Below are 18,075 nucleotides of genomic sequence, written 5' to 3' on the forward strand. Positions count from 1 at the left end.
TATGCATTAATGAAATGGACTATAAATTAACCTCTCCTTCTAAACATGTGATGATAAAAGTGTGAGAGAAGCACAATGTCATAAATCTTCCTCAGGGTCCTTAGGGTTTGATGGTTTAAAATTTAACTATGTCATTTGGCCAACTCCAATTAAGTTGAAATTTGATATAGGAGCGGGAAAATTTTGGGTTTAGCAATACCTATTAATTGATATGATCTGTCCTTTATACCCTTCTCACATCATTAAAATATAGAAAATAAAAAACGTCCTCCCTTATATATACAAACTATGCTTCCAAAAAAAATATAGGTAAATGATATCATTCGTAGTATTTTGTAGATTATTTAATCTAGGTGTATGGCATACCTCAACACTATCTAATGTGTCTATTGTTTTTCTCAGATAATTTTCATATGATGAGAATGATACTCATTGGAGGACTATACTAAATCATTTTTCTCAACTTCACATTTTATAGGGGAAGAAAAGAAGATGAAAGAAATGTTATCATGTGAGTATATTTCATATTTTGTAAAATCTCTTTTCGTGAATTCAAACTTTGTACAAAACATAGAGGATTGGGAAATTTCCACCTCACTGACATGATTGCTCTTTTTGGTATCAATTGTGATTCTCAATTATGAGAAATTTTCATTATTTTAAATTGTTTGGCATTTATTATCAGTTTTATTTTTATTCAAAATGATAAAAAAAATAAACTTTCAAAATCCATAATAGACTTTTTGTCTATTATGCATTATGATGAGAACATCATTCTCTTCATTTATGGTAAGTCTACTTAAAATTTCATAGTTAATATGATGTTAAAATAGTCAATACATATTCTTTTTAATAAACAATACTTTTTCCTTATTTTCTCACTTGTTCACTATCATTTACTACTAATTTTTTTATTTTAACATCAAACTTATTCTTCATTCATAATTCATTTTCGACAAAATTCACCAAGTCATTTTTCATTCTTGACCAATAATGAAATTTTCTACTTAATTTTTTTAAATAGGTATAATAGAGAATGATATGATACCAAAAAGAGCCGAAGAGTAGAGACGTAACATATATGATGCCAACATATGCATAAGACTCACACACCCCCATAGAGAACATCAACCCAATACAAGAGAACTTCTTAACTATTAATCACTAAGAAAAAAATAAACCAAAAGGTTGGCTCAATTAGCAATAACCAATGCATCTTAAAGAATAGGTCATAGTTCAACTCTCCCTATTGATATATTGTAATAGTCCCATTCCCATACATGAAGTCATCAGTTCAAAAAGTATATTCACATCTATTTGGTGGTTCAACGTTGTCAAAGATGCGGACGAACGATCTGATGGCTTAGATTCAAATGTGGGAAAATTTTTATAAATAGAATCATGTACAAGAGAGTCATGACTATTGTGGGGGGGGGGGGGGAACAAAATTTAAAAAAATATGTGAACTCCCGGAGAGGAATCCCGACGGGACTAATATAGGGACTAAAGTCTGCCCAAAATAAAGGCATGAAGATTACAACCATCTATACTTTTGAGTAACTACCCCTACTGGAAGATTTGATCCCAATTACTAGGAAGGCTTGACTTGTATCTACCGCAACCAAATTAATCCAACTTGCTATACAAATCGACTGTATCCAAATAACAAAGTTTAAGTGCCTCACAACTCAACCATGGCTCGTTAATTTGGCTCAAAATATTTCTATCTCTTAAAAACCATTCGACTGGGTCACTCTGACCTAGTAGGATCTTTGTAATTGTAAATGTTTGATTATTCCTTCTTTGTAATTTGTCATTTATGCAAACCAAACTTTTATTCCTTAATTCAATAAGGTTGGATCTCTCGGTGGATTTGATTGGGTTTAGGTTGACCATTTTTTTTTGAATAGTGGTTGACAGTTCACCGTTTACGTGCTAGCATGCAAGCTTTAATTTAATGAATGACCTTTTGATTTTGTTCATTTTTTTCTTATTATAAATCTCCATTTTTCGAGAAAAAAAAATCCATTTCAATTTTGAATTTTCAAATTTGCTTCCCACGTTTGGCCTGCATTATAGAATTAAAAAATATTAAAAAGCAAATTAATCCAACGAGAATGTCACCCGAAAAAAAAAATCGAAACATAAAATATAATTTTTTATCAAATCGTGCATGGATGATCTTTCAATTGTGCATCCAAACATGGCCCACCAGAGTCGAAAGGACGTTATTGTCGCTATGAAATTCCCGAATACGATTATTGTACGGCATCTTTGTAGCCGAAGGCATCAAGGTTAGTTTAGTCATTTGACCCCTAAAATTTTCTCTTTCTCGTTAGAAGCGCGGGTCTTAACGGTTCAAATGTCTAACGGTTCAGCTTCATGTAATAATCGATGAAAGAAGAAAAAAATAAGAGCGCGAAATTCCAACCGACGCCAGGCGGGCATATACGGAGACCGTCAGATTCTCCGACGTGACGTTATGTGCTTACGTGGATGAATCAGAAAGAGCCACGTTTATTATATCCCAAAAAAAGAAAAGCGTGGAAGTTTTGAGCCTGGCTGTTTTGGGCGGTAAACCGAGAATTGAGGAAGAAATGATTTTTAAAAGAAGAAGAAGAGCGGTTTGGGTTTCTGAATATCATTAACTAGATTTAGAAAATGAGAACAGAAAAGAGTTTGTGGGTTGTTAACAGTGAATGTAAGAGGTAGATCTACAGGGTCTGAAGAAGGTTGACCTTCCTCCAACCCCCAGAATTTTCTTTTCAGGGAAGATTTTGGGAACCTTTTAAGTGAACTTCTGAATGAATGAATATCTAGAGAAAATTTGGTTGATGAAGATCGGGGAAATCAAAGCTCTTTCTACTTGGACGAGGTTCTGATTCTTTATCTTTACTTTGAGCGATCAAAGTTCAGTTTTTAGAATAAAAATCATTCGTGCATTTGATTGTTGATGCTCTTCTAGCCAAGGAATTAGCTACATTATTGTTTGTCAGGGCTTCTGGTTCGTTTTGTAAGTAAATCCATTTGGAGATTGAGAGAGAACAAACAAGAGAGGAAAGATTTAGAGAGATGTTGGAAGGGAGGGGGAAATTTTAAGAAGAGGTAGATCGGAAAAGCCAAAGACAATGTCGAACTCTACACAATCGTCGGGTTCCTCACCTCAAGAGTCTCCTCCTTCTCCTTCCGATCAGAACTCTCCGCCACCTAGTGCTCAACCTCCTGCTCCGCCGCAGGGGTCACCACCACCCAGCCAGGGACAAAAATCTCCGCCACCGGCAACTTCGAACACCAGCCCCCCACCACCTAGCTCTCCATTGTCTCCACCTCCGGCATCTAGCCCACCGGCCAGTTCCCCTCCTGCACCTCCTCCGCCATCGTCGGATTCTAGTTCTCCACCACCAAAATCGCCACCGAGTGGAAATCCACCAGCATCGCCCCCTCCAGCAGGTTCAGGCTCTTCAAAGTCTCCACCTCCATCCTCAAATCCTTCACCACCAGGGGGTTCTTCTACTTCACCAGTGCAATCTCCTCCCGCACCGAAATCTTCTCACCCTCCTCCAGCTTCCCCTAATTACTCCCCTCCACCGAAATCTTCTCACCCTCCTCCAGCTTCCTCTAATAACTCCCCTCCTCCTCCCGGTTCCCCCGATTCATCTGCATCTCCTCCTCCTCCACCTAATTCTCCTACAGGATCCATACCAACTCCCTCTGCTAGTCAAAGTCCTCCTCCGCCAGGAAAGTCGGGATCACCACCAGCAAAATCAACCTCCCCTCCTTCAGCTGAAACCCCAACCAATGTTGTCCCATCTCCTCAAACTCCTGGAACATCAACCCAAAATCCCACTCCCTCAAATGCCTCACCCTCTACATCAACGAAAACACCAACTTTATCCCCTCCCTCATCCACCACCAGTTCTCAATCCAGCACCTCGTCAAGCTCAAGTCCCTCTTCTACTTCTGGACATGGTCCTGCCATTGGAATTACAGTTGCAGGAGTGATGATTGTTGCCTTTGTTGCCATTTTATTTGTGGCAAGGAGGAAGAAAAAGAGACAAGAGGCTTTTGTACCCGGATATAAATCTTCACCAAGTCACTTCTCTGGACCAGGTACAGTAGCTGGCCAATTTAAGTTCTCTCTCCCCCCCACCCCCCAATCATTCAGCATTTTGATGGTCTAATTTCAAGTATTTTTGTTGTAGATGGGTATTACTATCACTCCTACCCGAATTCAGGGGGGCCACCTGGACAAACAGAACCATACTATGGCGGAAATTTCACGGGGTCTCATTCTCAAACTGGAAATAGCTTTGGAAGCCCAAAAGGGTATAGTCCTCAGCCAGATGCGGGTATCGTGGGTACTAAATATTTCAGCTATGATGAGCTAATGGAAATAACAAATGGGTTTTCTCGGCAAAATATTCTTGGTGAGGGTGGGTTTGGATGTGTTTACAAGGGTTGGCTGCCAGATGGGAGAATAGTGGCAGTGAAACAGCTCAAGGCTGGTAGTGGACAAGGGGAGAGGGAATTCCAAGCAGAAGTTGACATCATTAGCCGCGTTCACCATCGGCATTTGGTCTCTTTGGTGGGCTATTGCATTGCTGATCATCATAGACTGCTTGTCTACGAATTTGTTCCAAATAATACCCTTGAACATCATTTGCATGGTGATTGATACTGAATACAAACATCTAACTTGCTTTTCTTGATCCATATGGTGTTGAATTTGGCTAATGAATTTAACATCAATGCATGTTTTTCAGGAAAGGGGTTGGCTGCGATGGAATGGTCCAAAAGAGTTAAAATTGCTCTTGGTGCTGCTCGAGGATTGGCTTATCTTCATGAAGATTGTGAGTGATCCCATTGCCAAAATTCACCCTCACTTGTTATAGTACTTGTCCTGTTTTATAAGGATGCTCTATATTTTCATATCATAAGAACATAAGGAAATGCCCTGTACACATCTTTTTCAAGGTTTTAGGTTTAATCCATATTGAAGGAAGTAGAAGAACTAGGGCCAGACTTAAGGTAACTTTAAGAGAAGTGGTGAGAAAAGAATATGCATAGCTTAGACCTTTTATCTAGTATGGCCTCAAACAAAGCTTATTGAAAGGCAAGAATCCATGTAGCACACCATTTAGTTGGGACAAAGGCTTATTGGTTGTTGCTGTTGTTATAGGTTTTATAATAATAGATATTACTTTATTTCAACGTCTATACCTCAGATGTGGCCAACAGATCACCAATTTGGGTTTCAATCAGGAACTGTCACTAGTTCAACCAAGGTTTGAAAACTTGAAATAGGGTAAGGCATTGGTCTCCGATTCCAATTTTAATCATCCCTTAAGAATTGGCTGAGTAAAATCTTCTGATTTCCTCAATTCTGTTCTGATTTTTGAAACTGTGAGTTCAACTCATCAATTATTATAAGGTTCAAGCTGCCAGATGATATACAGATGAATTTAATTGTGATAAACATGATTTTCGTGACTAAGGCCACTGTGAAATACGCACCTTTGTTAGTTTAGGGGGGATGGATTCGTCGAGTATATCCAACTTTATCTATATTTCTGTGTCCTGAGTCTTTTAGGATTTATTTTCCAGAGCTGACAATGATAGTGATTCTTTTCCCCCCTATCATGGTTCTTTTTTTTTTATGGGGGGGTGGGGGGTGGGCGGGCTATCCTTTGGGGTTATGAATTTGGATTTTATTTAGCCACTTAACCATATCTTGATGTCCATGCAACCTGCTATGTTGATTACTTACTCTGCTTGTCCTATTTTTATGCAGGTCATCCAAAAATCATCCACAGGGACATCAAATCAGCAAACATACTGATGGATGATTCTTTTGAAGCACAGGCATGCATATTTTGCTGGGTCATATTTTTCTAATAATATTTGTAACATGTTGGTGTCTTGACTTTCAGTTTATACATTCTAGTAAAAAACTATTGAAAATGCAGGTTGCTGACTTTGGGCTTGCGAAATTGACAAATGATATAAACACCCACGTATCAACTCGTGTTATGGGGACATTTGGGTAGGTTACAGATTTTTTTATTATTATTATTATTATTATTATTATTATTATTTTTTTTTTTAATATAATTTTTCCTAGAAGTACTTTTTGATGGTAAAGCTACATTCTGATTTTATAATGGAAAATAACATAAGAGTGTAGAATGCTGTGGCATATGACACACATGCAAAGGGATAAAAGACCCACCCTTAAGATAGATCTCACCTGGAGTTTTAATATATCAAAATTCCAAGCTCATCAGATAGTTGCAGCAACCAGTGTATGACATTCTTTTGGGCGGTGAGCATGTCAGTGTTGAACTGCCTTCACAAGAATCCATGGATCAAATGCTTAAAATCATTCAGAAAGGTTTTAACTAGGAAAATCTCCAAGGTGAGACCTATGAAATGAAAGATCATGCTTTCTGATATTAATCTAATTGATGTTAATTATGCTTATAAATCCTTCTCTTTTCTGTTTCATCTCGATTATTGCTTAAACAGATCCATGAGGTTGGTAGCTTGTTACAATGTTCAAAAAAGTGGCTTCTGGTACACTTACTCCCAAAAAATGTCTTTCAGGTACATGGCACCAGAGTATGCTTCAAGTGGAAAATTGACAGATAGATCTGATGTGTTCTCATTTGGAGTTGTGCTTCTAGAGATTGTGACAGGGCGTAAACCTGTTGATGCAAGTCAGCCTTTGGGTGACGAAAGTTTGGTTGAATGGGTATGCACAAACACATTTAACATATCATTTTTCTTAGTTTCATCTTTCACCATTCTTTTCCATCTACTTTGTTTGGTTTGCATCTCTGTAGCCAACCCTGTTAAGTTGGTATAAGGCTGAGTTTGTTGCTGTTAGGTTTTGAAACTTTTTTCTAGTTAAAATGTTGCTTTTTCCCTTTGGGAATGAAAAATGGAACATATCCAGGATTGCGAAGCACATATCATTCCGCTTCTGTCTGATTTTAAAGAACTATGACAAGGAACCTGGATACTTTTCATTGAATCATTCCCTTTTGGCATCACGATTTCTTAGAAGGAAATTAACCTGATTAGTGTCTCCATCATCTTATGCAAATGTTACACTTGCAGATGATAATTCTGGTTTATCTCATATGTCTAAGCATGATTTAAGTACTTCTTACTTCTTACTCACTAAAATTTTGCCTGAAAATATGTGTTGTGTTACCCCGTACAATAAAATCATGTCTTCCTTCCCTGAACTGAAACTGAAGCAATAGGGAGATTGAAATTGATTCCCATGCCAAACATCTGGAGGGCTGTAGAAGTTTTGATCAAAGTTTCCTCTGTATAGTTGTAATGTCTTCCCACATTTCTACAGTGTTTTGTATGTATAAGGTAGATTCACCTGTTATATTTCATTCCAAGACATGAAATCCGGTTACTCAAAGTCTTGTTCATATAAATTTTTGCTGAAAGATTCCATGTAGCAGCCATGGAGTCCAGGAAGAAGCATGGCACAATCTACTATGGGATAAGAACTTCTATTCTTAAGCAAGTAAAGCATACATATTAGCAAGTCCAATCATGCTAAATCTTTGATTGTTGAAAGTATAAACTAGTTATTCCTGTCTTGAATTTTTGTTAAATATCATTCAGCACCTACTTGGTTGAGTTTTTGAAATACTTGAACATTTCCTTAAAGTTCTACTTTGCTTCCTCTGAAGTCTGAATATTTGTAATAATGATTTTGGCAGGCAAGACCACTGTTGAACGATGCCATTGAGACTGGAAATTTTGAAGAGATAGCAGATCCAAGGCTTGAAAAGAGATACGTGGAGAGCGAGATGTTTAGACTGATTGAGACAGCTGCTGCTTGTGTTCGCCATTCTGCTCAAAAGAGACCCCGTATGGTGCAGGTGATTAAAGAAATCCACTGTATTTTACTTAGGCAATATGTTTCTCTTTTCCCTGGAAATCCATGAGTGGGATAGACAATGATAAATATAAGATTAAATCCAGTAAGTTTGAACAAACAGAGGTGGTCATGTATGTTACTTGTTTTCCTTATATGTTCTGCTCTTCCTTGGGCCTATGTGAGCATTTGGGTTTTAATGCATTGGTTGAAAAACCTTAATTTGCATCGTTCTTTCAGGTTGCGAGAGCATTGGATATTGAGAGTGACATGGTAGATCTCTCCAATGGTGTGAAATTTGGTCAGAGCACAATCTATGAATCTGGACCTGACTCTGAAATTCAGAGGTTCCGTAGGACGGCATTTGGTAGCGGTGATAGCTCTGAGTTTAGCAGCATATACAGTGGGGAAAACAACTCCAGAGAGGTACCACTGAGATCCCAGAGTTCATGGAGTCAAAATGGTTCAACTGAGTTCTCTGGTGTTGGTAGAATCAGGAAATGAACAGATGAAATGGTTAGCGAGCGAAGTCCCAACAAAGCCTACAGTTAAATTCTTTGGATTATTCTTCCAATGTACCCTGGCCAAGTTGTACTGCATTTCAAGGAGTTGGTAAATCCATCAGCGTTTGATTTTAGATGTTCCTTGGAAGCAAGAAATCATTTGAAGCCTCAATCTTCATCTCATCATGTTGGATGTTCACAACCAGTGCTCATTGGTGCAGGGGTTATTTTCTCCAGATCTTGTGAGGTAGGGCGAGAAGCTGATTGAGTGATTTATGAAATTTTATTATTTATAACTGATTTGTTGTCATTTTATAAACATTGAAGTTCTAATTGTTTAGTGAAGCAGACAAAATTGTTTTATTTTTATTTACTTATTTTAATTCCCCTTTCATTTGTTGTCTTGAGAAATTTGTGACAAGGAACGTGTGTTTCCACCTATGAGCAACGTGCGATTTTCAGCCGATACTTGGTGGTTCGGCGGTTACCGAAACGAAACCCCGAGATTTTGTCAAAATTTGACCTAAAATCTTCGATAAATTTTCAACCCATTTGGATCTGGATCTGGATCTGGCAGATTTTTTTCAAACACAGGATTCAGAACAGGCTGCTTTCGTCCCCGAATCACTAGCAACAACTTCGATTCCTGCAACTACTCCTGCTTCATTGAACTTCAATAACAACCAAGATTTTTTTCAATCAATATTTCAAATCGAACCTAAATGGTTAAAATTCATAAAAACGGCAATCTCGGAAAGAAAATGCAGAGAAGATTTTTCAAAACATCGAACGCTGGCAGCTTCCTTGCCGAGTAGGATCGACTGGCCTTTATCTAATCCTTAGATTGCCAAGCCTTGTAATTTGGAATTTTCTGATTCAGCTGTTTTTGAGGAATGAAGGAAGATATACCAAAAATAGAAAAACGTCGAAAGATATGGTAGCTTATAAATTAATAAGAAAAAAATCAGAAGCTAAACAAAAACAAACGAATGATGATTCTTTACAGGTTCAAAAAAGCATTGGGAGGGGCTCAGAGAGTTGCTAACTTTGCTCAAAGAAGAACCATTAAAGCTCTTCTCATACAAGAGGTGTCAGAATAAGCACTCTTCATCTTCGCCACGATTCAAAGAATCAATCAAATAAAAATCATGAATAAAAACAGATCATAGAAAAAAAAACAATAAAATCGTAAACTGCCCAACAGCTGAAGCTTTGGCCATTAGGGTTTTACGGACTTATTCGCCGCAACTGAAACAATCAAATAAAAATCATTGAGAAGAAGAGATTAACGAATGAACGCTGAAATCGTACACCGCTCGATGGCTGAGGCTTTCTTCAAAATCCTTCTTCACCCTCTATTTATAAGGTTTTGGGCCATTAGGGTTTATCGTCTGGTTGCTCTGGTAAGCCTATATAGAGGTCAAACATTGATTTCACTGGGTTTAACCTAAAAGGTTTCACAGAATTGATGGGCCTTCAAATTGTCGGCCCGCCCAATCAAAATTCTATTCCTAATTTGACGAGAATGCCAACCCGATCAAATCATGAAACACATAAGTGGACCAGATTTGGTTCGACCGTTTCCAATCCCAGGCAATCAAATCAGCTAAATTTGATGGTTTGTTTCTGAAAAAAAAATTTTTCCTGATCCCAAGTCCGGATCAAGAAAATTCCTAAATTTGATGGAGTTCGATCTCGACCGTTGAATTTCGACCATCGGAAGAAATTTCAGCCGCCCAAGTGCATGGATATGTACGGCACATTGATGGCAATAAAGAAGTCCTCGTTACCAATAGGGTAGAAACTTCAGGAACAGATATGCCGTCAATATGGTAAATCGTACATTTTCAATAAGTCATGTACAATAGTCATATCTTACGTTATAATATGTGTTTTAATATGATCAAATTTGAACAAGTTCTGAAACAAAAATACGGAAGAGGGGGAGGGTTTGTCCATGACAAATTGAGTTTTTTTACAATTAATTCAAATTTTTTATGCCTCCGTAAACAAAAACAACCTTCTATACAAAAAAAAATAGACAATTAAAATCAATGTGATATTATTTTTCATTCTTTTTCTTTACATTTAAAATAAACAAAAAAATATTAAAAAAAAAACCACTGCATTACTGTTAAACCCAAAACATTGCTTACCGTTAAATCAACGTGATATTATTTTTCATTCTGTTTCTCTTTACATTTAAAATAAACAATAAAAAATACATTAAAAAAAAAAAAACAATTGTCATATAACTTGTTAAAACCCAAAAACATTGTTTAAAGCAAGGGGACACAAAAATCATTTATCAGGTGATAACATAACCTTTTAAGCCTACAAAAACATTATATTTTAAAATAAAAAAAAAGGAAATTTGACTATATAAATTTTATTTTATTTTTTCTCACAACCATATGTGAAAGAAGTATTGCATATATTGGGTAGTTAACTCAAAGTACCTATTGCAAATTAGAGTGCCAACATCATGAGAATAAAAATAATATAATCTCTACATCTCAAACATGTATTGTAGGACTTATAGGTTAAGTTGGATTCCAAGTTTGAATCCATTATATATATTGATGGTGTAAAATGAAAATCTTAGACATTATATATGTTCATAATCTTTTTTTTTTTTAAGCACTAATAAAAAAAGATTATCAATAAATTTTTATGGTATAAAGTGAAAATCTTAGACATTATATATATGGTTTATGAAATAGAAAATACGTTACTTATGAACGAAGATGGAGATTGACAATAACTAAGTTGTAGGTCTTGACTCTTGAGTGTTATAACTTGTTGGTGAAGAAAAAACATAATAAAAGAAAAAAAAAAAAATGAGTCAATTACGTATGAGTTCCATGAATAGATATATAAGGAATAGTGATTTTCATAATATTTTTGAGTTATATTTATTATTATTTATTTATTTCTGTTTAAAAAAAAAAAAAAATTCAATTAGTATGCCAATTAATAAGAAAACCAATACGATTAAGCTTAGAAATCGAATTGGACATTAAGGCTCTTTATCAGCTCTCGTTCTCTATATGCCTATTTACCCTCATTTTACTTATAAAAAATTAAGTAAATATTTGCATAAATGAAGATGATGAAATTCTCACTATAATTCATAACCGATAAAAAGTTTATTATGAATTTTAAAGACTTTTCTATTATTTAAATAAAATAAAAATAAAAATAATAATAGATTCCAAACCATTTAAAATAATGAAAAATTTTTATAATTGATAATGATAATCGATACCAAAAGAGAGCCTATAAGTGAATGGCTAATTTATGGGAAGAGATCATTTTTTTTTAATTATAAGTTTAATACAGCTATTAATAAATGTATTTGTATTATTCTTATCAAGGAGGGCCATTTGCTGACTAGGAAGTGGACTGATAAATACCCGATATCATTACGACAGAACAAAAAACAGGCGCGTGATTTCAAGCTACATCTGTCGGGCGCATTTTAGCAACTGTGGTAGTAGAAAGAAGGCGGGAGAGTTTCGAGAGTCCAGAAGTTTCGATCAATCGATCAATTGGTCAAGAACAAGATCACGAGAAAGAGAGAGGGAGAACAACGAGGTCATCAATGGCAGGAACGGAATCGGAACCAACTCGAATAATGGTAGCAGTGAACCAATCATCAATCGAAGGATACCCTCATGCCTCCATTAGCAGCCGCGGTGCATATGAATGGACTCTCCAGAAGATCATTCGCTCCAACACCGCCGGCTTCAAGCTCCTCTTCATTCACGTTGAAGTTCTTGATAAAGATGAAGATCTTGGTAAAGATGGTGATCTTTCACTTTGATTTTCTTTCTTTGTTATTCATATTTCTTCGTTTCACTGTGTTATTTTTTGTTCTTTCCGTTTCTTTTCTTTGTCTTTCCTTTTGATCTTGTTGTATGTCTCTCTTCAGAATTCTTGAGCCTGTACGGCATACGCGAATTACAATTTGTATGGAATAAATTCACAAACAATCAATTAGATCCTCACTTCACTGTGAACTTGCCCATTTCCCCCACTGGAATGAGTTAAGAGATATTTCAACCCGTTTACGGATGATTCTTTATCTTCAGCATCATTTAGCAGTGGTGCCATCTATAGGGCTAGACTTCCTGTATGCCAAGACTGAGATTATTTTTTAATGACTACCGATAATAGCAAAAACTATCAGGGAAGAAAGGTGTGGTTCTTCGAGATAACTCTGTGGATATTCCAATGCAGCAAATACTGAAAGTTGCAGTCTCAATCCCACTATTCTTGCAAAGTGCCAGGTTCATAAGCATGTCCCATAAGAAAGTGCATACTCCAACTGATCAGGATCTTATGGATAAGGCTTAATTGGCCCCAGATGAGATTGGTAGATAGTAGGATCTATAAATGTGGTAGCCAAATTGTATGTTTGCCACCTTGCTCGGTCGTTGTTTAAGGGTTGGGAATAGTACATCATATTTCTGGGTATGGGGCTTCTCTATATTGGTCTTAGTAAAATCTGGGTTCGGAACTGAAATGTGTCTTTCGTCTCTCTAATCTAATTCTATGAGTGTTTTATCTTTCTGGCGCTCCCTCTCAATAGTGTCTCATAGTGATAGAGTTCCATTCCTATTTCCAAAAATCTTGCAAAATCCTCTTTGTGATATGGTTGATGAAGCTGCATACATCACGATCCTCACTGGACCCCATAATGACAGAAGCCTCACGCACTCACATACATGATTCTTTTCCCATCCCCAAATCAACACCATTGGATTTAGCAGATATCCTGACCCGTTTACTTTGGTTAGTTACTCTTTGTGGGGTTTTGTTGTGTTCAGCAGATATGTTGCTTAAGGGTATCTTTACCACTCTGTTTCTGGCATCCAATTCATTTGAGGTCTTAGATTAGTTTCAGATCATTGACTGATTGTTGAGCCCATCTATATGAAATCTAGTTGCAGTACTGCTAGCATTTCCCAGATCACACGATTCAGTTCAGAATGCTGTTAATTATTCTAAGAATGTATCTAGTTGTGGTCGTAAGGCTGTTACCATTAATGATATAGGATACTATATTTGGACAAGATTATTTACCAGCATACAGCTTAACTTAATCAGTACTCTGGGTTCATGTTCTATGTGTTTTTTATTTGAGCTTTCAATGTTTAGTTACAATTTTGTAGTTTGACAGTAAGGTTTTGGAACATCTGAGCACTCCATGCTTATTCAAATGAGGAAACCAGATAGATTCTTCGCCAATTTGGTGTTACAAGTTAGTGGCGTTTTTCTCCAAATTGACTGATAAGATAATTGGAGTAGTGAAGTGTGCTAGGACTTAGGAACCTAACTCATGGTAGGATCATCAAATCTGATATCGGGTCTGACTTTGGGATGTGTCCATACTGCTGATGCAATGCATGGTCGTGATCTTCCTCTGTCAATGCTATCCCAGGTCTCCCAATGAGGAAGAGTTTGTTCGTTTATGATCTTTGATTGGGTTTATGCTTTACACTTGACAGCTAAAACGTAACTTGCTAATTCTCAAAAGGTTAAACCTACCAATGGTGGATGCCCTGTTTGTTTGGCTAATTAGGTCTGACCCGGAAGCACTTCAAGTTCCTCTTTATGCCATGTCACCTGATTGTGGTAAACAGCAGGAAATGCATTTTTAATTAAAGTTAAATGTGCTTCATGGAAGCATCATCACTATCGTATCAAAACTTGGGAAACGCTTTGAATCACGGCATTTCCTGTTCTTGGTGAACATGATGGCGAAGATCACTATAACTAGGTGATTTTTGCTTTTCTCTTTATGTTTCCTGGTATGGAGGCTTTGTCAAACCCTTGATCTTGAGGTTGCCAGAGAAAAAGAAAAGAAAAGAAAAGAAAAGAAAAAGCACCATTCGCTTTTTGTGCTAACATGATCCTTTTACGTGCCTATTTTTATTAAGGGTGCAAAATCTAGATTGACATGTATGATCCACCACTTCATAAATAAATTTTGGTTGTCAGCTTGGTCATGGTAAGTTTATGAATATTCTGTTCCTGGTTTTCCTCACTGCAACCTCGCCCATCTAAGGCACTATTGTTCTGTGAAATCATATTTAGACATATTGGTTTTCTATTGCCTGTAGCTTTGTCCTTTCTCCTTTGCTGTTCATTTATTTGTGCTTTTAAATGATGAACTTAGTTTTCAGTAAATTGAATAAAGATTCTCCATAATGTACAGTTCCCTTTTCAAAAAAATTCATTTGTTAGTAATGATTTGTTATTATATATTTCCTAACTATTTGTTTTCTAGTCATGCTATATTGGAAGAATTGTTTGAGCTTGTTCTCACATATGCAATTAAAATGATTATTCAAAAGAATGACTAGTTAACAGTATATTGGTTATGTTTGTGCTAGGGTTTAATGACATGGACAGCAGCTTGTATGCGTCACCTGGAGATTTCCAGAACATGAAACATAGAGACAAGAAAAGAGGGCTTCACTTACTAGAGTACTTTGTTGGGAGATCTCATGAAATTGGGGTATTGGAAAAATTTAATCCAGCGCTTAGATGCTGATTTGTCATTCTTTGACTTATATCTACTTGTGTTAATTAAACTTTTTGGATTTGCAATGATTTTATGCTATTGATTTCATTTCCCAATACCCTGGAGCTGTTTAGAAGTTCTTTTTGGTGCCTGGTTCAACAGAAGGTGATCCCAAGGAAGTGATTTTCCATGGCTTGATGGGATTGTAGGGCATTCTATTGTTTTAGCCTTTTGTTTTATTCTCCAGTTTCCTGGAACTGTTTCTAGGTTTCTTGTGAAGCATGGATAAAGAAAGGTCATCCAGTGGAAGTGCTCTGCCATGAGGTGAAGCGAGTTCGGCCTGATCTTCTGGTTCTAGGAAGTCGTGGGCTAGGCCAGTTTCAACAGTATGTCTGGAGTTTCGTTTATTTGCAATCCTGATGTCTATTCATTATTATTCCTTTTTTCTTAATAGTAAAAATGTCTATTCGTCATTCTAATGATCCAATCTATGGTTTTCTACCTCTGTTTTTTCTGTAAAAGATAATTATGAACTAGCAGATGAAAAATGGAATGCATGAACAATGCTTGATATGTGTACACATGTTTTTCCCCCCTAACGTTTAATAGTGTCTAAGTATTAATCTTCTTCCTCTGAATCTTTGATTGATTACATGATCTACTCAGTTGCTTGCCTAGAAACTTCTGATTCATTGGCATGGAACAAAGACGCCTGTTTGCTGCTTTTTGTCAACCAAATAAAATATGTAATAAGAAGTTTGCCATGTTTATTTTTCTCCCCCAGGTTCTTTATTGCAGCTGTGAGTGAATCCTGTGCAGAAAAAGCTGACTGCGCTGTGGTTATAATCAAACGAAAGGTGGATGAAACCCCAGAGGACCCAGCTGACGATTGACATTTCCTGATTTGTGCTTAAATTTGTAATGTTTCCAGACATAATTTCATGGCTAAGTGACAAACACAACCATACATTTGAAGAAAAAAATGGAAAACCTGAACAGAAATCTTTTATGTACAAGCTATAGAGACACGTGTATAGGTAGGGTATAGGATACTTCTATAAATACTTGTACACAGTTACAAAATATTCATTCAATCCAATACTTTCTATTTCAATATGGTATCAAGCTACACATTGGTTTCATGTTGAGAAGCTTTGATGTCTTCTTTGGTCTCAAAACTATGATCTGGTATGGAGTCTGTCCTTCCCCCACTGGTGGTGGGTGGCTTGGATCTCGGTACTCTCTCCTTGAACCCGAATTCCAAGTCACCTTCTTTTGGGTGAAAGGTGTGGTCTTGTGACTCTCGTGTGGGCTTTGAATGGATGGCGTGATCTTGTGACCTTGGCTTATTTGAGCGGGTAGAATGCCGGTTGCAAAGTCTGCTAATGAAGCAGGCAATGGCTGATAGAGCAAGGATTGCAGCCAAGACTATAAAGACTGACCCGAATGAGCCCTTTGAATGTGAGGAAGCTGATGGTGGAACGGTATTTGGGTACACCACAGTTGGCGATGGTGGAGGCAGAAGAGACATTTTTTAAGTCTAGTGTTCGTCTCACCCGTGAAGTGTTGATGTGTGGAACAGTGAAGGTTGGGGGTTCAAGAAATACAGGTGGTGATGTTCTTTGAGTGTGAAAGGGTGGGACTTAGGGAGGAAGATAATGTGGGAGGGGTTCTTGGAGTGTGTAGCAAGGCAATTTGAAGTCTACTTGGGCCATGGAAGTTGGTTTTGGGGTGCTGCGGCTGCTGTTGATGCTTTGATAATGACGGAAGGTAAAGGTATTCCTTTATCCTTTTATTGGGAAGAAGGGTAGACTGCCTTTGCACATTTGCAAATCGCAATTGCTTCAGAGAGACACAGAGAGGTATCACCTCTGGAAGGACTAGAACCAACAAGAAGTTGGAATCCCATTTTGGCATTTAGGATCAACCAGGGTTGTGGGAAAGGGAACCCCTACAGAACTAATACGAGTTGTCAAGCTACTACACAGAAATAAGTACAGCTCCACATTCTCTCAATTTCCTAGATTTTTTTTGAATTTTTTATGTTGTTTTAAGTTTGGTCAAAATACTTAACTGCCCATTAAATGGAAAAATTTTATGTAGAAATTTTTTCACAAAATTAAACCCTAATCGAATTAACCAAAAGCTCACCGATTCTCACTTTCCTTGGCATGAAACAGCGATTTCCATTTGGTTTGAATCAAAATCACGGGCCATATTCATCCAAATCCAGAAGGAGGAACTCACAGATCCAAAAATTTGGGTTTCTTTTCTTAATCGAAATAGGTTTCTTCCGTTACTTCAATACCAGAGGACCAGAACCAGACAAAATGGCCAACAAAAACTCAGCTGTGAATCAAGAGTTGGCACGCCTGAACCGCAAATTGGTTGTAGAACAGTAGCGGAGGGCACCCGCCGCCACCCGAAAATAGATGAAGCCGATAACCAAGAGCAATGAGTTTACTACACCCCAAAAGCGTAGACGCTAGGACGATGCCGAACCGCTCTAACTAACATCCAAACAACTGAAACCCACAGGTGATCGAGTGAATATGCAGATTTTGTAAATAAAAATAAAAAAAATAAATAAAAACCAAACCGGGGTAAAATAGTCATCTCAATCTCAAAATTAACAGAAAAATAATATTAACTAACTGAATAAAAGGGAGGGCCAGTAATTTTTGCACTTAGTCTCAAAATAAACCCATGCTCGCAGGCCTGCCCGGAAATCCCCCCCTCTCGCAGGCGGGCTTGGAAGCTATTAGGCCTCCGGGGGCGACCGAGGAAAAGCCACTCAAACAAACCCCCCCCCCCCCCCCCCCACAAACCAATGAGAATTGCATGAAAAAATCTCTAATTTTTAATAATACAGGAAAGCAATCCCTTAGATTCTTCTTCATTGAAAGTCTTTTTCAACCCTTTTAAATTCAGATGAAAGCACAAGTTACTCTTTTTTTTTTTTTTGGAAAAAAGCACATGCTCTTTTAAGTTTTAATCCCTCCAAGTTGGAAATTAAAAAGGCGACTTCTGAAAAAAGCACATGCTGTTGAAACCTGATCTCTTTTGTTTCTCAATTTTTCCGCCATGCTTTTTTACCAGTTGGGTATAATCATACATCCAGTAACCCTTCACATGGA

At 37.1% G+C, this 18,075-nt stretch overlaps 2 protein-coding genes and 1 non-coding gene across 3 annotated transcripts; 2 read left to right on the plus strand and 1 right to left on the minus strand.

The window, feature by feature from the left end:
* The first annotated feature begins 2,662 nt into the window (after positions 1–2,662).
* On the plus strand, positions 2,663–8,789 carry LOC149020593 (proline-rich receptor-like protein kinase PERK13). Its single transcript, XM_089148777.1, has 9 exons — positions 2,663–2,875; positions 2,997–4,110; positions 4,203–4,667; positions 4,764–4,850; positions 5,792–5,862; positions 5,967–6,043; positions 6,604–6,751; positions 7,746–7,907; positions 8,144–8,789. The coding sequence occupies exons 2-9, from the start codon at positions 3,129–3,131 to the stop codon at positions 8,405–8,407; spliced, it is 2,256 nt and encodes a 751-aa protein (XP_089004903.1). The 5' UTR covers positions 2,663–2,875; positions 2,997–3,128; the 3' UTR covers positions 8,408–8,789.
* Positions 8,790–9,433: 644 nt separating this feature from the next.
* On the minus strand, positions 9,434–9,524 carry LOC149020594 (small nucleolar RNA snoR1). Its single transcript, XR_016172678.1, has one exon. It is a non-coding gene; the product is annotated as a small nucleolar RNA snoR1 (small nucleolar RNA).
* A 2,337-nt stretch (positions 9,525–11,861) lies between these two features.
* Positions 11,862–16,028, plus strand: LOC149020595 (universal stress protein A-like protein). Its single transcript, XM_089146948.1, has 4 exons — positions 11,862–12,206; positions 14,808–14,932; positions 15,206–15,324; positions 15,723–16,028. The coding sequence occupies exons 1-4, from the start codon at positions 12,011–12,013 to the stop codon at positions 15,829–15,831; spliced, it is 549 nt and encodes a 182-aa protein (XP_089003074.1). The 5' UTR covers positions 11,862–12,010; the 3' UTR covers positions 15,832–16,028.
* The last annotated feature ends 2,047 nt before the right edge of the window (positions 16,029–18,075 follow it).

Source organism: Hakea prostrata, chromosome 3, assembly GCF_041222555.1.
Source record: "Hakea prostrata isolate BN-2017 chromosome 3, UWA_Hpros_2, whole genome shotgun sequence".
NCBI classification, from domain to species: Eukaryota; Viridiplantae; Streptophyta; class Magnoliopsida; order Proteales; family Proteaceae; genus Hakea; species Hakea prostrata.